The 22,976-nt window shown below is 49.7% G+C and overlaps 1 protein-coding gene across 4 annotated transcripts; it reads left to right on the top strand.

Moving 5' to 3' along the window:
* The first annotated feature begins 343 nt into the window (after positions 1–343).
* Positions 344–21,930, top strand: TENT5C (terminal nucleotidyltransferase 5C). Of its 4 annotated transcripts, none has more exons than XM_047869505.1 (3): positions 383–474; positions 2,113–2,236; positions 16,305–21,930. In XM_047869505.1, the coding sequence occupies exon 3, from the start codon at positions 16,330–16,332 to the stop codon at positions 17,503–17,505; it is 1,176 nt and encodes a 391-aa protein (XP_047725461.1). In that variant the 5' UTR covers positions 383–474; positions 2,113–2,236; positions 16,305–16,329; the 3' UTR covers positions 17,506–21,930. The 4 variants fall into 4 exon arrangements, with proteins under 4 accessions (XP_047725466.1, XP_047725461.1, XP_047725464.1 ...); XM_047869508.1 differs by lacking the exon at positions 383–474 and adding an exon at positions 528–1,162; XM_047869509.1 differs by lacking the exon at positions 383–474 and adding an exon at positions 11,163–11,227 and having other exon boundaries at positions 2,129–2,236.
* Positions 21,931–22,976: the final 1,046 nt, after the last annotated feature.

Below are 22,976 nucleotides of genomic sequence, written 5' to 3'. Positions count from 1 at the left end.
GCAGGAGCAGCAAAGAGCATGGTGGAAAGTAGAAAGAGAGTCTCGGTAACTCCGAAGTTAAGGGGGCGTCAACCCGGGCGCCCTGTGTTGCGCCTGCGCAGTGCTACCTCCTTCAGCACCCCGCCCCTTCCCGCCGCCGAAGATTTACTGGTCTCCCGGCAACCATTCACCCGAGGAGCCAATCAGAGGGCAGCTTTCGCCCTGCCCTCGCCGTCAGCGCCCAGGCGGAAGGACCCCGTGGGCTCGGCTCCGCCCCTCCCCGCCCCTCGCTCCCCCGGGAAGGCAGGCTTAGGGGCGGGGGTGGGGGCGGGGGTAGCCCGCGGGGGCGTGGTCAGGCCGTATAAGAACGGAGGGGGCGGCGGCAAGACCGCTCACTCGGTGCCGCTGCCTGGGGGCTGTAGTGACCGCGCCGCTCCTGCTGGGGGCTGCCCTCGCCAAGGACCTACCTCTGTCGTCTCCTCTTCCGCCGCCCAGGTGAGTCCCAGGCCCCCTCCCCTGAAGGTGCGAGGAAGGGGCGGCCCCAGAGAACCGCGCGCTCCGCCTTCGGGGGGGTCTGTGCCAGCCGAGCGGAGCTCTCAAGTCTTCCCAGAGCCTGGTGGGGGCGCGGGAGCCGGAGGGGAGGTGCAGACAGGTGCCGGGCCCCTCCGGCTCCTGCGACAGCACACCTCCCCCGCCCCCCCGCCCCGTGAGGACCAGTCGAGACGCCCCGAGAGGGAGCTACAACTTTCCAGAGACTTCGGCCGGGGCTTGGCAAACTTGGGCGAGTTCCTGCTCCGCGCGTCCCGCGGGCGGGGCGGCCGAAGAGTGGGCGATGGGGCCCTGCAGCTCCGTCCCGGCCCGACGACGCCCCCGCCGCCCCCGCCCCGCCCCGCCTGCGCTCCCGCGGGCACGCCGCCGCCGCCGCCGGCCGGCCGAGCGCGAATTCGAACGCGGCGGTTTTGGGAGGCGCAGTTGGAGACGCAGCGGTCAGGGGCTCGTCTCCGGCCGGCGAGGGGAGGGGCGCTGCCCCGGCTCGGCGCCAAGCCCCGGGGTTTGAGACCAGGGCAGAGATCCCTAACTTTCCGTGGACTCACACTAGGCTGCGGACACCGTGAGCCGCAAAGTGGTCCAAGCGAGTGACTTCTGCGCTGCGCTTCTCCTGGAAACTTCTCGGGAATACGGGGTCTGTGCCCTGCCTGGTCCCTCCCCTTTTAGGAATGAAACTTGCTTACCCGTGTAGACTGAAAGCCTGACAGTGAGTTGACTCGGCTGGCCAGCGGTGCGGCCGCCGCGGGAGGCTGCCCCAGATCGCAGAGGTGGGAGGAGAGTCAGAGGAGGGTTGTGAACTCGACCGCTGTGGGTTGGGAGGCTGTACGCCTAAACACAGAACGCAGGTGGGAGAGAAAACAAAACTGCGCTACCTCGCAGGGAGGGAGAACTTCCCGGAGAAGGGCCTGGGAAGTTTCCCTGGAGGACTCGCCGGCTCACCCATCCTCGAGAACCAACCGATAAGCCTGGACCCCGGAGGAGGGATCAGCTGTGTCCCCTCCCCCCCCCCTTTTTTTTTTGTCTGGAGGAAGGTTTCTGCACGGCTGCCAAAGCCCTTGTCTTAGGTGGCGACCTGCTGCCTTTTTAAACTTTTTTTTAAATTTTTTTTTATGGAGTTATAGCATGCAAGCAATGGAGTGCTTTAAAGTGCACTACTGCAGTCAGCGTTTATGCAGACTGTTGTAATCATTTGTATTGTGACGGTCGATATTCGGGCTATTTGGTAGGTGGGTTAGGAACCTGAACCTCCTCAGGAAAAAAAAGAAGATTATTAAATCCTTCTAAAGTAGACTCCTGGCTTGGCCCAGCTGCCCTCCAAGGGGGTGGGGTGATGAGAGTGGCCATTGTTGGCTACACTAACCTTTCCACGGGAGTAACTTGGCAAAGAAGCCGGCAAGGAAGCAAGCCAGGCAGCCTGGGGCGCTGCGGGTGGGGGTGGGGTGAGGTAGGAGCGCTTACCAAGAATTGTGCTGTGTCTTAAATCCCCAAAGGTATTTTTGAGGGAGTGAGACCCACACGTGAGACCCTGCCATTGAAGCGGGTGCGGTGTGGACTGGAGAATGCTGACTTTCTCTTCGCTTTCAGGGAAGCGGTCTGAGCTGTACCAGCAGGGGTTCTGTCCTTTGACATTCTTGTTTGTGAAGATGGAAACCTTAATATCTCTGGAGTCAAGCTTTTACTTGAGATAACTGAAACCTTGTGTCTTAAGGTATACGCATATCTTTAGAGTTCGTTTATTCTCATCTCAATAAGGAGTTTTTAGAAAGAAGGTTTTGGTAGATTGTATACAGTCGTTCAGGTAGCTGTAGGGAGAGCCCCATAACATAGCATGAACATTAAAAACAAACAAACAAAAAAAGAAAGTTTTTTTTCTCCACCAGGAGGCCTCTCAATCGTTACCCAAAACAAAGGTCCCTAGTTTCAGAACAGGGTATACACAGCGCCGACAGCAGCACTCTATGTTGAGTTTCTTCCACAATACCTACCTTGTATCCAGAGATTAAGTTGGGGTACCTCTGAGGGGAACGACTTGGATCTTGCCCGTTTGTCAGAATGAGTGTGATTTAGTTGAGCACCCATGGTTCTCCCTCCTTGGTTTCCTCAGCTGTACTGTGAGTACAAGTAGCTCACGAAATCCCCTCCTGAGTTACAGCACCCCTCACCCCTGCTTTTCTCAATAGGCCCCACTTGGCCTCCATCCCTCAGGGTTCAAGGCCAGGGCAAGTTGTGCACAACTCGCACTACCCATCAAAGAACAGAGAAGTCCTCGTACTTCTGAAAGCCCAGAGAACCGCCTAGCAATGAAGATAACTTAGCGTGGACTGGGGTGCCCTTGTTCTTCCAGTGCCTGCAATCAGACACATTTGATACAAAGTTAGAAAACGACATGATTTTTTAAAACTGCTCAAGTAAGTGGTACCTTGCCTTCATCTTGGAGATGTTGGTGCAGGGGGCCAGTCACCAAAGAATGACCAGCCAAGGGCTCCGAATGGATGTGGTAAACCTTTATTGTGTTACCAGGAGATGTTGTGGAAGCCCAAGACTAGTTTGATGAGTTAAGTTAAACTTGTTGTGTTGGGTTTCTTGGTCTCACAACAGGTGTGTGTGTGTGTGTGTGTGTGTGTGTGTGTGTGTGTGTGTGTGTGTGTGTTTAGGGGTTCAAGGGAAGTAATATGGAGTCCAAGGTGTTACTTGGGATAAAACATTACTTTGGTTAGATAAGGTTCGTTGCTTTTTTGTGATGTCACTGAAATACACAAGACAGTATAGAAAAATGTGTTCTGCCATCTTGGTGTTTTGACTGTAGCCTACCAAGTTGGCATAAGCTATATTATGATGAAGCAGCCACCTCTGTGTCTAAAGAAATGTTCATGTGTTTGAAGAAAACAGATACAGCGGTAGTGCTGATCTCCTGTGATGCTTCTAAGACTTCTGGTCTCAAGCCTTTTTATCCTTTTACTGCATGTATGATAAGGAAGCTCTTATTTGGAATCTAAATGGTTTAGAGGAAGCATCTTTGTATAACCCAGCTATGTAAGAAAAAGCCTCAGGAATTGTTTAGAATCAGTGGATTTTGTACAGCTGGCCCCTGTAGCCTCTCCTAGAACTGTTTGCAGAACTTTTTGGAATAACAGGAAAAAGCTAATATGAAGATACACTTGCTGATTTTAAGTAACTCCGTGTAGCCTATGTTTTAGTCGTAGAGCCTTGCGGAGTCTCGGTCCCCGAACTGCATCAAGTGTTTATTTCTTGGGTAACAGTGATTGAGCCAGTAAGTAGTTAAACGCTCCCCAGGCCGCAGTGTATGCCAGGTGCTGCAGGGGCCAAGGCAGCGATAGGTGAAAAGGCCTGGGGAGGTGCTCTGGAGAATGCAGGGGAGCTGGGTTGGCTTCAGAAGGTCTGGGCACTTGGTTTTTGCTCGATTGTCTTTGCCGCTGGCTTGTGAGCCCCAGGAAGGTGGGGGTCTGTGCTCACTGCTGAATCCCCAGCACCTAGAGCCGGGCCTGGTGCACAGACAGTGCTCCTGTTAACTGGATACAGTGCTCTGCTAGCATTCAGCTGCCATTGCTCTCAGAGAGGGAAGTGCACTTTAGGTAGATATCCTTTTGGTGGGTTAAGGTGCCGGAAGCTTTTTGGGTTGGATGCTTCCAGCCTAAAGTGCCGGGTGGCGTCTGGGCCTTTTTCTGAATGGTGGCCTCAGTTGGCCGGGCTTGGAGCTGAAGGGCAGGGACTACCAATTGGCCAGCAGCTGAAATCCCTTAAGCTGAGCTCCGGACCTGCTCTCTCCCGGCACTTCCCCTCCTACCCATCCACCCCAACCCCAGCCTCACATGGCTCGCTCAGCCTTTCTCTCTCCAGTTCACTAGGCTGCTAGTTCTGCTGACCTTTTATCTTTTTAACTTTTTGTTTCCCACTGCCGTCACTGACCTGGTTCGGGGCCCTGTAGACAGCGACTCCGTGAGAGCAGTAGTGAGCCTCTCTGGCCAGTCGCACATCCCAGGCCCCTCAAACACCACCTGAAGGACTCCCAGGAACTGCCCATCCCTCTGGATGCTGAGTTCCTTTTCAGGACCTGTACCCTTCTGACCTTCCGTCTATTCTCCACTTCCCTTGGATGAGTCTGCCTAACTGCCCTCCCTTGCCTCACAGAATTCATACTCAGCTGCTTGAACAACTCAGTCTCACCAAACTACATTTTTGGCCAGCTTTAGACCCTTCTGAGAGGCTCTGATGTTACCCCGCCTGAGGGTCCTCATATCTCATTACTCGCCTCTTCTGTGCTTTACCGGATGAACACACAAAGTCCATAACTGTCTCCCTATTCACTCTCGGAGGACCCATTTTGAGAAGAAAACTCTCCATGAATCTCGAACCGCTCCCACCCCGTCACGTGGCCATACATCTCTCTCCCCTGGCTTAGCCCTTGCGAGAGTGGGAGAAAGGGTAATCCTCCACCTTGCCTGGCTGTCTACACCCCACCCCCAAACACATCCCTGACCGGTGCTCGTGGTGGTTGGGGAGGTGGGCATCGCAGCCGGCTGACCGTGCGTGGTCTCGGCCAGTTGTGGCCTTCACGTGGAGTAACTGTAAGGTGGCTGCGGTGGGAAGAGTGCAGATGCAGGGGGAGACACGAAGTGGACACTAAGTGAGCACCTGCCACGTGTCCAGGCACTGGTGGCCACTTGTCCCCAGGCTGGGAGCGAGCGCTGCTGCGGTCTCCGGTGCCCAGGCCTCTCGTGCTCTTTAGTCTTCCCTCCCCCCGGCCTCTGAGGCTGCATTGACTTGTGACAGTGCTCAAGTTTGGGTCCTGGCTGTGCCTTTCCTGCTTCAGGCCTCTGTTTCTTCGTTGTATGAGGGTGGTAGACCAGTGCCATCCAGTAGAAATAGGAGAGCCACAGTTAAGTTTTTAGAAGTCCTCAAAAAGCTAAAATAGGTGAAAAGAGTTTTAATAATTTTACCCATCATGGGTTAAAGAGGCCCCCCCATGTCCTTAAGATGGGTCCAAGCCACGATGTTATTTGTGATCTTGTAATGCCACGGAGATGTCATGGCAAATGGTGACATCTCCATATGTAATCAACATAAAGAATATAAATGAGATTTTACTCTTTTTTTTTTTTTTTCCTCATACTGAGTCCTTGAAATCCAGGGTGTATTTTAGATTCCCAGCATGTCTCAAAGTGGACTTGTCCCATTTCAAGTGCTCAAGGGCCACATGAGGCTTGTGGACACGGTATTGAGCAGCATGGGTCCACACCAGCTGTCCAGTGTCTCCCTCTCAAATTCAGATTCTGCATGAGTGGGAGCCAAGAGGTAGCAACAGCAAGTTATGGAAGAAGAGTGTGAGCTAGGCTGTGAGCACCACAAGGGCAGGGGTCTTTGTCTCTTGCTTACCAATGAACTGATCGTAAACTCCTGGAACGGCGATTGGAACATAGTAAGCCCTCAGATACTGGGAAGAACGAAGGGAAATGCAGTCATCGTGGCCAACTTGCTGCTACCCATTTACCCTGGGAGTCAGTCCTGAGACTAAAACACAGGATATTTGATTTCTAGCCCAGTGCTCATTCTTCCATTTTTTGGTGGTTTCTTAGAGAATAATTACAAGGAAATAGAATTTCAAAGAACTGCAGAGGAAATCTGACACTGGCAGGGGACCAGGACTCCACCCGTTTATCAACAATTAAGATTTATCAATGACCAAAATTTGAAAATGCAAGAGGAAGTAACTTTCAAGCAAGGGGTGTCTGAGTTGCCAAATGACACCAACACATGACTCGGTAAATGCTAGCTTAACCATCCTAGTGGGCCGTATTCATGGCGTGCAAAGCTCCACACATGTAGGGATACCAAATTCAAGGTGGCTTGGCTGCCTCAGGTGCAGTTGGTACAGGAATAGGTACCACCCCATGGTCTTCTCCTTCACTTTAATGCATCCCTCCATCCCCCATGCTGCCCATCCACCTAAATTTCCATTCTTCACACATTTTTAAGGTCAGAGGGACCCTTGAGCCTGGTGATGTTACACTCAGGCTGCTGCTGTGCTCAGACCTGGAGGTCAGGTGTCTGCTACAGGGACGGGTCTGTGCAAGACCGAAACCTGGATGGATTGTGCATAATTAGTATCCTCACAGGCATGGAAGCCAGCTCACACTCAGACATATGTGAATGGGGTGTGTGTATGTGTCTAAAGTATGATAAGTGCTACACTCCAGCTTGTCCCTTTCCTGATAAGGCTCAGGGATGCTGCTAGTGACGGGACAGCAAACTGAGGCCCTCCTTCTGGAAACCTGACAACTGTTCAAAGTTCTAAGCTGGAGAGTCAGGTGGGATGCAACCCTTGATAGACCCCAGAGGCCAGCAGCCCTTGGACCCTGTGGACTGTATGTAAACTTGCTCATTCTCGTGGTAAACAGCCTCCTAGGAGTCCTTCTATTTTCTCAGTATAGTCAATCTCTAAAATGGTGGGGCCAGCTCTGGAGATCTCTTTAAATGAGTCAGACCAGTAGCCTCTCTGATTTAGAAAGAGGCAATTGGTAGGAGGAAGTGGGGCGCCAAGCTGAACAGGGATTATTTCCAGTTCGAGTGGTGTGCGTAGGGCGTAATATTGCTGACACCTTGGAAAAATCATGACTTCTATGCTCAGCTTCCACGTAAAGATGTCTGTGTTCTGTGCTTGTGAATGTTTACATCTCTGATGCCTTCGGGGTATTCCTTCAAGCACTCCCAACTGTGGTGTCCCAACTGTCTGGGCCCATGTTTTGATTCCATCTTGCTCTGTTTTGCAGCCAGAGCGTGAGTTCTCCCAGCGTTATCTCTCCAGCCACACTTGCTTACGCATCCTATTTTGAAAGACGGGCTAGTGCCTTCCGCGTGGAGTCTTCTGAGGGCTGGTGTCTGTGGACAGAGCCCGATCTCTGATACCCACTAGGACCGTATGCTGGCAGAGATGGGAGGAACTTGTGAGGGCCTCCCCCAACCCCCAAACTCAAAGCTCGGAGCAAAGCTGGGGTCACTGGGGTCTGTGGCCCGCTTCTGCTCCCGTCCAGGACACCCCATTTCCTTCAGCTCAGGCAGCACCCCTGTTGCCATGGGAATCACGCCAAATTTTTTCACTGTAGTACACGATGGTGTTGAATGGCTGAGAGGGTGCTGATAACCCTGAGAAAATAGATTGAGACGCCCGGCTGAATGTGACCAAGCTAAGAGTGAGAACAGACCATCTGCACGATGGGCTGTGTCACCGACTTAGAAACGTCTTCTCTGGGCACAGTTCTGTGGCACAGGGCGGTTGTTTGTTTGTGGGTGTTTTGAGTGGGCAACTGCAAACATAACTTCTTAGAAAAAGCTAGCACAATATATTTTATTGTCCTTTTGATAAACAAGGCATTATATGGTTCTCCTGCTTTGGGCAGCCTACTAATGTGAAGTCTTACTTCGTGTACGTTTACATTAAGCACCGATGTGCCTCTCGGTTGTCTGTAACATTGTGTTTGGGGCAGAGGGGTCAGAACATGGCCCCCTCCCTGGTGGTGAGGGGCTGGCGGCTGGCAGACAGGGGCTTCCTCGGGCTGCCCCTGGGCCTTGGTAACTCCTGGCCTTCACGAGACATTCAAGGATTAAGGGAGGATCTCTCTTCAGAAAAAAGAATCTACTTTGGCCCTGTTTTTTTTCCCTTTCTGCCCGCTGATCTGCTGTGTTTATCAAGTCCACGGTCATGCGGAGTGCCCAGCTTTTTTCTCGAGGGCATAGGAACGTCAAGGGCCAAACTCTGTGCGGTTGGGAAAAGTAACAGGTGTGCAGGCTCAGTTTCAGCACGTGTGTGTTCGTTAGTCTGTTCCAGGCTGTTTTGTGTTCAGTTCTGTTCCAGCTCTCCTTCCCCAGGTAGCCCGAGGGGTTCCCGTCACTTCTTGCAAACTTACCTACCTTCTCTCTGCAGCTCCAGTTGGGTTGTCAGTTCCTGGGATCTGAGAAAATGGCCCTCTTGTCTTCAGAGTGTCCTGTTCTGTGGCTTTATCAGTAGATCGACACTGCTGACCTTCTAGCCAGCAGAGTGCATCCTGCAGCTGTCCCTGAGCCCTCTGCGAGCCACAGCCTCGTGGCCTGGCTGGCATCGGGGAGCCCCCTCAACGTGCGGAACGAGGCCTTCACCTCACAGCCATTGCTCCTTTGAAACAAACCTGAGCGCCATGATTACCATTTTTATCCATAATTACCTTCAATTCTGGTGGCTCCAACCAGGCTGCATGCCTCCCCGAATCCAGGGTGATCTTGAGGGAGAGGGTCTCTGTACTGACAGCTGTTAGGTAACTCACGCTCTGAGTGTTTCTGCCTCTGCTTCTGGTACCTGCCATCTGGCCTGCCTCACTCAGGGGCCTCAGCACATCTAGCCAGCTTCCTTCCCACCATCCTATAAAAAGACCTTTGTACCTTTGCCCTCTTGCCTTCTTTTTGCTGCCGTCTACTTTCTTACTTTCTACAACTACCTGAGCAACTAGCTTATCTTCAGGGCCCTACCCCAGTCCCAAGACGTGCGCCCCATCCAACTCCTAGGAAGCCTCTCAGTGGCTTTTGTGCCACTTCCCGGCAAGGCATCCGTGGACAGTTCACACTTTGTGTAACCTCTTTGTTCCCCAGTCCCCTCACCTGCAAAGTAGGGATAATAGTATCTCCCTTGTAGCCTCGGTGTACGTGTCAGATGATTTGATCCAGATAAAGCTGGATCAGATAGGGTTTGGTGGTTCATGTTAGGGCACCTGGCTCGCCATCTGGTCACATTTGGTGTCTCCAGGCTGTGGCCCTCTCTACATGAAGAGGCCCTGGAGGGCTGTGCACCTGCTAGTCCCGGCTAGGAGCTTCTGAGGAAGTGGTAAGTGGTTTCTGAGTGTGTAGGACTGGTAAGATGTTTCTATTATGAAACAGCTGATGCGTGTCCTCGTTGAGAAATCCGATTCCCCACACTGTGGCCAATGAATCACCTTCTCTGGTGCTTCTCTGAAGGGCACTTCTAAACCACCTTGGCGTCCTTGAAGATGAACACCGACTCCTGTCCTTTGGTCAACTTCAGTCTGCTCTAAAGCAGGCAATAAAGGGTGATTGATGCAAGCTTTGCTCTTTTCAGCGTATGTGGTAGACATAAGGTGTCATGGTCCTTTTTTGGATAGGACCAATACGGTCTCTCTTTTAGAAGCGATCGCTGTAGGGGAGCAAGAACTGGTCATCCCAGTGCATCCGTGGGCTTGTAGCATGAGCCTGCTGCCCTGTCCCCACCTCCCACCCTGCCAGCAGCTGGGCGAGCTTGGTGGGAGCTGTTGCCGGTTCCAGGAGTTCGAACCTTAGCTCTGGAGTTGAGGATCTGGAGTCCATTCACTGAATCTTTTCTAATCCTTGTTCCTTAATTTGCACGCAAGGGACATTGGTGGCTTCCTCGGAGTGCTTGTGAGGGTTAACTGGGAGTGGGTGTGAAGTGGTTATACTGAGCACCCTTGGTTTTGCATGCACATCTGCACCTTTGTTTTATAAGGGAAAAGAGGACCAGAGTTGTGGTTCTCATTCACTCAGGTTGCTGAAAGAATTGGTGAGACAGAATATGATGTTGTGTCTTGCATCCTTTTTCACTTCCGCTTAAACTCCAGGTTTTTATATGCAGTGATGCAGTTTCTTTTTCCTTCGTGTCCTCTGTTGGACATTGGAGGGGGAAGAGGCCTGCCGCGGGTGCACGGGTCCCCTCTCAGCCAGGAGCTGGGGACAGCAGGTGTCTTTGTTCTGCACACACACCTCCGGTAGTCTGTCACCAGGCTTGGTCCATTGCCCATGGTTGGGTCTCTGACCTGGAGCTGGAAAGCATTACTAGGAAGGTCCAGGCTTTGGAGGTAACATCCAGTAACAGTGAAAGGAAATGTTGTCATCAAAGGAATGTTGAAATGTGTTTGAGGTCCCTCCGTATCCTTACACCCCAGCAGGGTCAGAGGAAGAGGGCGTTGCTCAGCTCTCTCTGAAGTGGATGGGAGGTCTGCCATAGCTGAGACCCTCCGTTCACACCTCAGCATTTCCATGAAACCTTTGGGACCATACCTTCTAGAGCTTTCGTGTTAAGTATCGTAGACCAAGACTTAAATACACACTGTCCTTAACTTTGTAGATGTACATCTCCACATGTACCGAGAACTCTCTGGACGGTGTCTGTGCCTAACACCAGGCATAAATAGGACTCAGTGATGATTTGTAAGCCCTTGACCATAAGACCCAGAAGTGTTACACATGCTCTTCCCCAACCTGTCTGCCCATCTGTCCTGCTTGTGCTCTTGAGTCCTCCCCATGCTTTCAGTCTCCATCGCTCTTGTTTCTGGGATCCAGATAAGCTATAAAGCAGGACTAGAAATAGCTAGCTTTCTCTCTCTCTCTCTCTCTCTCTCTCTCTCTCTCTCTCTCTCTCCTGTTTTCTTTTCAATTAAGGCCTAATCATAAGTTTTCAGATCAACCTCCCTTTGAGGGCCTCTGTCCCAGGCCATGGGAAGCATGGGTAAATTAGACATGAACTTGTCCTTAGGGAACTTGGTATAATCTTCTTTGGGCTTAGTCGGTCTTTTCCTCTCACCTTTTGCTGTCATTTCTGCAAACGTGCTTTCTTCCAGTGTTCATGTTCCACCTGTCCACTGCAGCCAGATGAGAGAAGAGAAGGGAATTCAGGGCACCTGAGGTAGGTGGTCATCACGAGTCCCACTTTCCAGAAGATTAAGTACTTTGAACTGAGGAGGCAATTGGCCATCCTCACCTGTAAAAAGATGCCTGAATTTCCAAATCAGTGAGAAATCCTGGTTCCCACCTTGCCCAGTTTCTACTGTGCAAAAATACAATAAATCTGCTTCTCAGGCAGTAAGAGGAAAATCATACACTTTAGTTTGAATTTACCAGCCTTCACACTGATTTTTTTTTTTCCTAGTCATTATTCTGCTAATTCTGCTGAACAGAATTGGCCTTGAACCTGGGCCTTTCATGAATTGGGAATGTGTGTTTCACAATATCAGGGTTGATTTCAAGTGGTTAATTAAAACTCAAACTGTCGCACTAAGCTCTGGTGCGTTATCTAAGCCCTCAGGGCCTGAAAGTTGGAGGATTTATTCTAGTAATACCAGTGTTCGTTGGAGTAACTAAAAAAATATACTTTCGATATTTGAAATTGCTTGGATGGTTGAGAGAAAACAAAGAGTTCCTTTGTAATAATCACCAATAACTTATAATTTGGGGCTCTTCTAATGAGCTAAGTACCAAATGTGAATCCAGCCCAAATTTGAGCCTTCGCTCGCTTGAGCTCCTCTGTTTCTGAGTCATGAACACTGGAAGAATTAAGAGCTACACCATAGATTTGTCACTCGCCAGTTCCGCAACATGCTTCTATAGGGGCTACTTTTTTCTGAAAGTTAACTCCGCTGTTCACACGTGTGTCACAAGAAGCTGGCATAGAAGATGCCAACCACGACCTCTTAGAGGCCTGGAGAAGTGTTGATTGCATGTAGTAGGGGTCTTCCCGTGGTAGCCAGCAGGCAACGTAATAGCATCATCAGGGTCGCTATACTATGTCTGAAATGTGAAATAGCAATTCTTACAAAACTACGAAGAACACTTTGGATTACAAACCTGGAATGGCACTAGGTGAGGTGGCTTATCCATTATTTTGGAAGTCTGGAGGATTTTTGACAAACAATGGACATCTTCTTTTGAACAGTAGGGAAAGAGAAACTTGACTAAAAGCCATTCTAGGAGAAAACCAGTCCCTCCTCCCCAGCTCGCACCTAGAGATCAACATTTAAGGCTCAGAGGGGAAGTTTCTATGTGTGTTTGATTGGGGCACGTGGACATAGAGACGCGGGAAGTGATAGGAAAGGGATGGAAGGAATCAGGTAGCAGGGGAGTGAGCAGGCTCATGGGGGAAAGATTTTAGGAAATGGCTCATGAGATTTTAACAGTTCTCAACTAATACGTGGCAAGGTTCTAAATTCAAAAAGTAAGTTTTCTTCGTCCCATCTCCCAGTCCAGAGGCAGGTTGAACTACTTGTGTTTCCTTCCAGAGGTCTGTATGATTGTACACGCATGGGCTTGTGCTTTTACACACACAGCGTTGGTTTTCTCTGAATAAGTCTCAACTAGATTTTCACATTCATACAGATTGAGCCGTTCTTTGGACAACTGCCATCTAAGTGTATGCTATCGTATACATGCACTAAGTCATTTAACCTTCTGCTGAGGACTCTGTACCTTCATAAATAATTCTCCAGCATCCTTGTTCACCCTCGCAAGTATACCCACAGGGTAAGATCAAAAGGACCTAGAAGTAGAATTGGTATGGAGAATACGTCCACTTAAAACAGGACATCCACACTGTTCTTCAGAGAGAACTCATGGGCAGGGTGCCCAAAGGTATCTGCTGCTTGATCTCTGCTAACCTGATGGGGAAGGATGATACACTGAAGTTTTAGCACGCCCATCCCTTAACGTGAGGGTGACTGTGTCAGGCATCTGAGTTCGTGCCCTTCGCCCCTTCTTCCATTGGGGTGCCAGTCTTCCTGATTTGTAGGAGCTCATCCTTCATTGATGAAACGAGCACTTTGCCTCATCATGCAAATATTTTCCTAGCCTGCTCGTGTGATGTCTTTGTGGTGCTTTTACCATGTAGGTGTTTTTTTGTGTGTGTCAGACTTTTGTGACTTTGAGATTTTACGTGACTTAGAAAGGACTGCCTACTCTATGTACGTGTATGTAAATTCCATGTTTCCCTAGAACCCGTAAAGTTTCGTCCTCTTGTGCTTAAGTCTAATTCATCCATCCAGATCTTAGTTTGGCACAAGACGAGGAGCCACTTTATTTTCTTTTTTTAATCTAGATAACTATCACATGTCTAGACTTTTGCTCTCTACTATTTCTCTCTATGTTTTCTCTCTCCTGTATCATATGCCAAATCCCTTTATGTGTTGGATTTTAAAAATTCTGTTCCATCAGTTTGTCTTTTTGTACCAATACCACATTGTTTCAATTATTGTGGCTTCATAATATCTCTTATGGGGCTAATATGTACATCATTCTTGTTTCTTATAACTTTTCTGGCCATTCATGACCCTCCTCCCATATGAACCTTACAAATTTTCAATCTAAAACAGATTCTAACTTTGAACCAAGTTTAGAGATTTAAAAATACATGAAAAGTCTCCTGTATATGTCATCCCCTTCCCTCCCCAGTCCCTTCCTGGAGGAGGAATGATGGCTTCCATCAGATTCTCACTGGATTTAGGTGTTCCTCCTGTAGGACCACTGTTCTAAAGGTGGCAATAGTCCTGCCTTTAATTTAGAAAATTTTTTCCCCCACAACTCCTTTAAAGAAAAAAAAAAAAAAGTATGAGTCAAAAGTCATTCCTATAGTTATTTTCCTCTGCAACATTGAGGTTCTTCCTAGAGGTATCACAATAAATTGTTCCTTCTCTTCCAAGTACTGATTCAACTGCGACTCCTCTGTCACTGTGACTTCTCCTACCTTGTATTGTAAACACGAGACTCAGAAGCACAATAACAGGTAATGCACAAGGTAGAGCAAAGTGTGTTTTCATAGGTAGGTCAGCACAGCCGACGGAAATCTGTGTCACCGAATCACAGGTGGCTTAGCGGTGTCTCAAAACAAAGCTAGCGCCAGACCTTTCCATGGCCATTTGGACTGAACTGGGCAGCACCCTATGTTGTTAGGCATAGCGTACTGGTCACCGATGCTGATCACTGAGGGGCCACAAAGAACCAAACGTACAGAGAGCACATTAAAAAGACGCCCCAAATCTGACTTGAAGCCAAGTGCTAGCCACAATAAACATTCAGTATTTCATCACAAATTTTTGTTATCCTTAACCTAGGAGTGCTTTGGTAGAATGATCTAGGTAGTCGAGGGCTTTTTAATGCTGTCCAGACAGGTTTGAAGGGAAACTTTTGTCTGCCCACTGGCAAGTATTCTCCTGTGGCAAGCACAAGAGTGCTCATCCCTAGATTGGGCTTCCTAGAGCCTGCTTGGATCACGTGACCGCCCCTCCTGTTGCGAGCCAAGCGGATTCGGCCCCTTAACCTACGTAGTGAAGGGAGCCTGTGCTGTGGCTTGAGTGGTGCATGATGGCCAGACTGGACAACTTGCTAGGTCTTGGCTGCATGCCACCTTCCGCCCCTAAATCCCCAGCCCAGAGCCCATGTTGCCTTTCTGTCAACTTAGGTCCCCTCCCCATCAGGGAACTCTTCTGTGGCCTTCTTGTCCTCCCCAATCAAGGGACATTCCTTTCTTCTACCTGTACGTTCCATTTTCTTTCTAGCGCATATGGCCCTATATTGCTATGTTGTGTTTGCACCCACCTTCTTCGTGGCCAGCTCCTGGAAAGCCGGTCTCGGTGTGTCCAGTGGTGCCCCCCCACCGGTGAGTGACAACCATCCCACTGACCTGAGCGATTAAGGCGAGGATTCCTGGCACCAGCGCGAGGCTAAAAATCCACATTGGAACCTCAGGACCGTGCATGGTGGGTGTGCACGCAAAGACAGCGGTTTCCAAACCATAAAACCGCAGCAGTTGTTGGGATGGGTTTTACGTGTGCCTCGCCAGTCAGGAAGGTGAAGGGGGCAGGAAGACTCTGCGCTCTCACTGAAGTCCAAGGATAGCACCTTGACATTTTGTTTCTGCTCTTACGTCTGTCTAGCTAACATTTGACCCATGTGGATCCCCAAGCACCTTGACTTTCTAATACGGCAGTATTTGTTTTTACATATCAGGATTTCCAGAGATCTGTTGTGTTTCATTTTCTGAAACGTATCACTTAGTCGGAGATTACTTTGGTAACTGCGGTTCTAACAAGTGACGCGTGACGCAGGATGTTTTTCTCTTAGGACTGAGAGCTAACTTCATTCTCCTTGGGTAGCTTTGAGGTACTCGATTTCAACATCCAGTCAGATCACACTGCCCCGAGGAAGTTTTCCCACCTTGCGCAGAGGGCCTCTTAGCTGGCAGAGCTGTTCCTTCACCACGCTGACCCCAGCCTTTGTCGCCAAGAATTTTGTCATTCAGACAGCTCCTTGGTGTCCTACTCTGGATAACCGAGGTGCTTAACTCTAGGGCAGGCCATTCCCGGAAGTGAAAAGGACATGGGATTCTTGCTCACAAGGTGTCTGTGTCCGTGGTACTGGCAGGACTGATCCGACTTCCTTTCCTTGGTGTGCAGGCAGCCCAGAAGGGAATCTTCACCTCCTCACGGAGTGCAGGAGGTCTTTCTCTGCGGGGTCTTGTGTTCAAGGTGTGGGGGTTGTAGCTTATTTAGCAGCCAGTTCAAGATGTAGTCAGTCATGCAAAAGCAGGAGAGGTAATTCTATTAAAAAAAAAAAAAAAAAAAAGGAAGAGTAGCAAATCCTGTAGGCCCTCTACTGAGTCATGCTGTGTTTAGGTCGCTTTGTTTAACGAGTTTGTCCACTTGCCTTCGCACACACCACCCTCTCGCAGACACACCAGCCAGCCCCACATCAGACAGAGTTCTGAGGTCCTCAGATTTGGGAGAGGGTAGGTTTAGGTGTGTTCTGTCCTCCCTCCGCACAGGCACCACTCCCACATACTTCTCCAGAATATCAGCAACACCCAGCAGCGGGTGCTGATTGTCGCTGTCACGCGGGACAGCATTCAGAGATCAACCAGCCCCTTCTCTGAGTCCCTCGAGGTGCTGGGCCGCGTAAGAGTGACTCCTAACTCTGCTTCTCACCCCCTCACTTTTCAGTTTCCCTGCAAGAACGCCCCCCGAGATGGCAGAGGAGAACAGCAATACCAGGGACTGCCTGTCCTCCAGCGTGCTCAGCTGGGATCAGGTCAGCCGTCTGCATGAGGTCCTGACCGAGGTCGTACCCATCCACGGACGAGGCAACTTTCCGACCTTGGAGATAACTCTGAAGGACATCGTCCAGACCGTGCGCAGCCGGCTGGAGGAGGCGGGCATCAAAGTGCAGGACGTCCGGCTGAACGGCTCTGCGGCTGGCCACGTCTTGGTCAAAGACAACGGCCTGGGTTGCAAAGACCTGGACCTCATCTTTCATGTGGCTCTTCCCACAGAGGCGGAGTTTCAGCTGGTCAGAGATGTGGTGCTGTGCTCCCTCCTGAACTTCCTGCCGGAGGGTGTGAACAAGCTCAAGATCAGCCCGGTCACCCTGAAGGAGGCCTACGTCCAGAAACTGGTGAAGGTCTGCACGGACACGGACCGCTGGAGCCTGATTTCCCTCTCCAACAAGAACGGGAGGAACGTGGAGCTGAAATTCGTCGACTCCATCCGGCGCCAGTTCGAGTTTAGCGTGGACTCTTTTCAGATCATCTTGGATTCGTTGCTCTTTTTCTACGACTGCTCCACTAGCCCCATCTCTGAGCACCTCCACCCCACGGTGATCGGGGAGAGCGTGTACGGGGACTTTGAGGAAGCCTTCGACCACCTGCAGAACAGACTGATCGCCACCAAGAACCCCGAAGAGATCCGGGGCGGGGGGCTGCTCAAGTACAGCAACCTCCTGGTGCGGGACTTCAGGCCCACGGACCAGGAGGAGATCAAAACTCTAGAGCGTTACATGTGCTCCAGGTTTTTCATCGACTTCCCGGACATCCTCGAACAGCAAAGGAAGCTGGAGACCTACCTTCAAAACCACTTTGCCGAGGAAGAGAGGAGCAAGTACGACTACCTCATGATCCTTCGCAGGGTGGTGAACGAGAGCACCGTGTGCCTCATGGGGCACGAGCGGAGGCAGACCCTGAACCTCATCTCCCTCCTGGCCTTGCGCGTGCTGGCAGAACAAAACATCATCCCCAACGCCACCAACGTCACCTGCTACTACCAGCCAGCTCCGTACGTCAGCGACGGCAACTTCAACAACTACTACGTTGCCCACCCCCCAGTTACCTACAGCCAGCCGTACCCTACCTGGCTACCCTGTAACTAACCCTGAGACCTGAGGGTTTCCACAGCGGGGACCCCAATAGGGCAAGGGCTCTCAGGTAGGGGAGCCTCCTTCTAGATGTAGGTGTTTGGCTTTTAAAGGGGAACTCAGCTCTGATTTCTGCTTATTTTGTTCTTTGTGCACCCATTGGAATGGGTCTACAGTATATCATGAGCCAACCCTGAAGGGACCCCATCATTCCAGTGCCACTTTGGAAACCGCTATAGGAAGTAGGACCCATCCACATCTTTCCGAGAGAGACACTAACATGTCACGTCTCAAACATCCGCGCGGGGACATTTGGAGCTCTGTGCGCTAATAGAATCTGGGCAAGTTCCTGGGCGGTGTTTCTCACTCGGGCCTACGGTTGGCTCTGTTGGCCCTCACTTGGGGTTCTCAGCTGTTAGGTGAAAGTTGTGGTGATAGTCTATTTTCTTGTACCAATTTTAGCCAGGCAGAAAATGGTGGACATGAGAGTGGTCTCGTGACTGCATTTTTCTGTTCGGGAGACTGAATTGCGTATGTTTATTCCCTGTTAGCAGAGCTGAGGATTTCTTCTCATCAATAAACCAAAGCTGGTAGCTGGAGAATTGAGATCTGGTTGAAAGTGGTTTATGGTTTAGATGTTGTGCTCTCACGAGGATTTGTGAGATATTGCTGAGGGGGGAAAAAAAAAAAGACCTTTGCTTGAAATGTAACTTGAAAACAAAATAAAATGTGGAACATAATGTTAAAAGCAGAATTGTGGTGGGGGTGGGGAGGGGCTGATTGTAAATAGGAAACATGAATGTTCTTTTTCTTTTTTTTTCTTTAAGGAATTCTTATTGAATGACACCTCCCCCCCCCCCGCCCCCCGCCCGCCCCCAGCAGCTTATCACTTTAGTTTTGCTCTTCCTAAGACGAAGGATTGTCCAGAGTCCTTGCAGTAACTGACGCGAGGGTCTTCCCATGTTTTAATTGGAAACCCATTTTGGTCACATTCCGAGTATGACCAGCTGTTTTTCTCAAGTACCTTGGCTGATTACTTTTTGTTTGTTTTTGTTCTTTACTCAAAAAATAGCGATTTCCCTCCCCGGACTTTTTTGGACAGCAAATGAATTCAGGAATTTCAACAGGGCTGAATGATCTGTGGGACGACCTGCTGTGGTGGGCAGAGTTCTTTGGCTGAAAACTGCTTTGGAATTGAACCTGCCGCCCCTGTGGCGTGCGTGAGGTAGAGGCTTCGCGCTCACCCGGGCCTTGTGTGCGCGGCGTGACTAATTCTGGTGTGTTCTGGGAAGAATGGAGTACATGAAGAATGTCTTCCTTATTCTGGTAGATTTGACCGTACTTGTTTCTCGTCTGCACTTTAGAAGGAAAACAGTGTTAATCTCCAGTCTAAAGCAAGCTCAGTGAATGGGGGCGTTCTGGGCTGCTGCCCTCCCAGTAGATTGTGAGTTTTGAAACTTCTGTGGGATCTCTTAGAAAGCATCACTCTAGGGCACTAAGGGCAAAGGAACTCAGTAGCACCAGCCAGCTTGGTCTATAGAGTGACTTCATCAAATCCACACTCCTGATTTTTCCTTTCTTCCGTGGCCATAGAATTCCCCAGCCCTGAGTGATTGCTTTCCTTTTTTCCTTGCTTTAGACAGTGAAGTTACCTTACGGCTTAGCAGAAACCGAGTGATTTACCTTTTTCTGAAGATGGTATTTTCAGGGTGTTTTTTTTGTTTGTTTTGGAATGTGAGATCTTGGTCCTCTTAAAGCAGATTGGTCATGACTGAACCCCGAGGCTTAGCTGGTATCCATGTTGTCCTACGCTAGGTGAATAGAAGCCACTTCTGTGGGCAACCAGCTCCTGCAACCAGCTCCTGTTGCCCTGTGAATCGCAGTCACATTTGAATTCACTGGCTTTGAGTCCAGGCCAAGTTCTACACTGAGGGGGGAGGGGGGGGGGGGGGCCGGCATGCTTCAGGGTTAAAAGGGGGGCAATGAGGACTGAATCCCAACTTTGAAAACTACATGTTCCTCCGTGACATTGAAAGGCTGCCATTGTGGTTGGATGGCAACATCTTTGCACAAAAGTGACAGATATGTTTAACCAGAGCTTTGAGATGTGATGGAGCCATGAACGTAAGCACTTTGCTAACAGAAGTCAGTGCTGCTCTACTAGAAGGCTTGACGATCAGGGTGACGAGGCTCCAGATGAAGATAGGATCAGAGAACCACATCAAGTAATTAAATTTCCAGTTTGCCCTTGGAGTTCTTTCTGCTTCTATTTTTTTTTTTGCTATCCGGTACTAGTCCTCCTCTGAGGAGGGAGGGAAGCACAGAAATTGCTAGAAATTTCCAGGTTTGCGCCCCCCACCCCCTGCCCCAGTTCTTTACTACCGTTGCACGATGACTATCTTTGGTACAGTCTGCTTACCTGAAGTTTTTGGCCAGCCCAGCTGTCTTGAAGTTTGAAAGGAGACACATGTTCTAGAACCATCGGGGTAAAAAGCCGCACTGACCAAAGCTGCACTTTTAAAACCCCGCCCTGGTCCGGTGATGTCTCTACCTGTTCTACAAGCTTTGCCAGCCTCAGAATAGACCAGGTAACCTTGAATTTCAGGTGTTTGGAAAGTCCAGCTGAAACCTGCCTTTCACACTGCTCACACAAGCACCAGGTACCCTGAGCTGGTACTGAGACCAGTGGTTCCTCTCTTTTGTGTGTTGAGTAACATGAAACTTGGCAGTGGCTGAGGGCACTAAAGTTCAAGTACAAATTCTAATATAAATCTAAGCAATCCCTTTTTGCTTCAGGACTCCACAGAGTTCTCTGATGCTTTCTGCAAGTACGCAGCTTGTTTTCCTGGCCTGCTGCTTGGAATCCGTTTGAGCAGCAGCGAGATTAAAACAGTACCGTTTCCCCTTGTGTTGGCAGAAAGGCCCAGTCTGAATTCCTGGCCTGGCGCTTCAGTCTCACCCTCAAATTTTACTTTGGCAAGAAGACACGATTCCTCACTCAACTTCAACTCTGAAACTAAACTCTCCGTCACTAACACCTTCAAATCAGGGTCCCTGCTAACCGCATGTGGGCTGTATCCTGGCCCACACTCGGGAGCACCTGGCAGCATGTGGGGCAAGGGGGGTGGAGGGGGGGAGTCGGGTAGGAAAGACGCTGGGTCCCTGCTGGGTGCTCACAGATGTGGTTTGGCGGTCAAGCGCCCCCACCCCACCCAGTTTGATTTTTTTTTTCCCCTTGGGGACTTGAGTCACTGTGAGCTGTGTGCGAACCCGCTTTTTGGGGTGACACATTCACAGTCCCATCGCTGATGCCCTGAATCTGCTTGTCCTTCCACGTCCGTGCAAGCACTAGCTGCTTACCTGCATGGTAGGTGAGGGTTTTAACTCGCACTGCTTTGGTGACTTTGAGAAATGGTGCCGCTGAAGAGCAGCTTCCTAACTGTAGGAACACCTCCTTTCTAGTTAACTTCCTGGTACTGGTGCCTTGTTTTACGACGCAGCTAGATTCTGGGCTCAAATGTGTTGATAGCTATCCCTGTGTGGGGAGAGAGCCTGTCGCTCACCGGGGCCATTATTTCCTGGGTGTCCGACTGGGGCTGTATTCCAGGGAGAACCCTTCGGTTGGCTTCTCCGAGGTCAAGAACTTCCATTTGCCAGGGGTAGATTCGGATCCTTAATCTGGCAGAGACCAGAATGTCACAGCTGGTTTTGGAACCTATTCCAGTTCAGCCAATTCCATTCAGAGGACCAAGGGAGGTACGTAGGGAGGATGTATTTTAAACCTGGCAACTTTGCCGGGTTATTTGTGGAGACTCCCCAAGGTGAGGACCAGGAAAGAAAATGTTTTGTGTGTGTGTGGTTTTTTTGTGGGGTTTTTTTTGTTTTTGTTTTGTTTTTGTGAGTTCTAAATCTTGTTTACCTATCACTTTTTCAAAAATAGTTTAAGCGTAAGCTAAAGAAAACGCTTGGAGGTTTGCCTGGGCTGGTGCGAGTTGGTACAAAATTGTCATGTGTGTTTGTATAGGGAGGTGAGAAGACCATCCATTAAAGAGGAAGTCATTAAATAAGATGGATAGGTGGGCGTTTTAAAACTGAAGACATCTGGTCTTTTTTTTTTTTTTTTTTTTGATGGATAAAAAAAATAGCTGCTTCAGAAAAATTAAGAGTTTTTAGCTAGTAATTTCCAAATTGATATAGATGAAAAGTAAGATACTCATTAGACTGAATTGGAAGCTTTTTGTTATTCTGCATTTGCAAAGCCTTCGAAATGTTCATTCTTCAGTGATGCCTAAGATGCGTGAGGTTTCCTCTTTGGTGTGATGGTCACTGACCTCCTTATGTGATGAAGGTGAAATCACTTGTCAATGCAAACTGTATTAGAAGTTAATGAATTAAAGCTTTGAGTTTGAGAAATAAAGATATATTTAAAAAACCCCAAAACCTTGTCATGCTCCTTTCTTTGTGTCTCCTCCACGGTGAGTGAACCTACTAAAGATTTCAGGAAATGTGTTGTGTGATGGCAGGGGGTGGGGCAGTTATGATCATTCTCAGCCTTAGATACTTCTCTGAAAGATGAGGCTTTCTCTCCGGAAGAGGTATGTACTCACCTTGGGGCCATAAGTCGCTTAATCCTGGGGCTCTCCTCCAAGGTGCCTGAGTGATCTGAGCTTCGTTACCCTAGCTTCTCCGCTAATGCCTACATTCGGTGATTCGGTCCTGGAATCTGCCTTTACTGGCATCTTGTTTGATTCAGTGTTAAAGGCTAGGTTCTCTTGAGCTTGACCTTGACCCCAAACCAAATAAGGGAACCAAAATGACTTTAGCTATACTATATACAATGGCCACCATGGTTTCTTCAGGGTTTTTTTTTGTTTTTTTTTTTTAAAGTACAGAAGTGAACAGTGGTGTTCAAGTGGTAGGTGTTTGGAGGATGTACTGTAGACCTTGCCTGGTAACCAGCTTCCTGAATCTTCTGAGCCAGTTCACAACCCGTGCACCCCCAGCCCTGCCCCTGCCATGACCTCTCTTCTGTGCTGAGTGTAACTCCCATGGTCTTCTCTGTAACTGTCCTCAGAAAACATCCACCTTTGTGTAACATCCTTCCCCAACCTTGTCTTCAACTCTCTTCATGCACCCCTCCTCATCAAACCTCTCGGTCTGAGGATAAGCATTCTCTGGGGTCCGAGGGGTGTGAGGTCCTTCCCCGTCACTTGTCTAGGGTGCATGCTCGGTGGTCTTTCTCCCCTGAAACCCCACTGCCAGCCCACACCATCAGTGTGGCCTCTCCACCTGCTCGCACAGGCTACACTCTGGATCTAGAACTGCTCAGGAAGGTTGGAGGGACTTTGTCTCTTCTCCCCACACCATCACAAGCATTGAGAGCAATACTTTTCCATCTTAGCTTTGCCGAAGAGCCAACTCCGGGATCCTTTCCCTCCTCCTCCACGCCGTGTGTTCCTTCTGAAATGTCCCTCGACTTCTGCCTT

Source organism: Prionailurus viverrinus, chromosome C1 (genome assembly GCF_022837055.1).
Source record: "Prionailurus viverrinus isolate Anna chromosome C1, UM_Priviv_1.0, whole genome shotgun sequence".
NCBI classification, from domain to species: Eukaryota; Metazoa; Chordata; class Mammalia; order Carnivora; family Felidae; genus Prionailurus; species Prionailurus viverrinus.
Note: the sequence above shows the minus strand (reverse complement) of the source record. Positions and strands in the feature narration are given on the sequence as shown.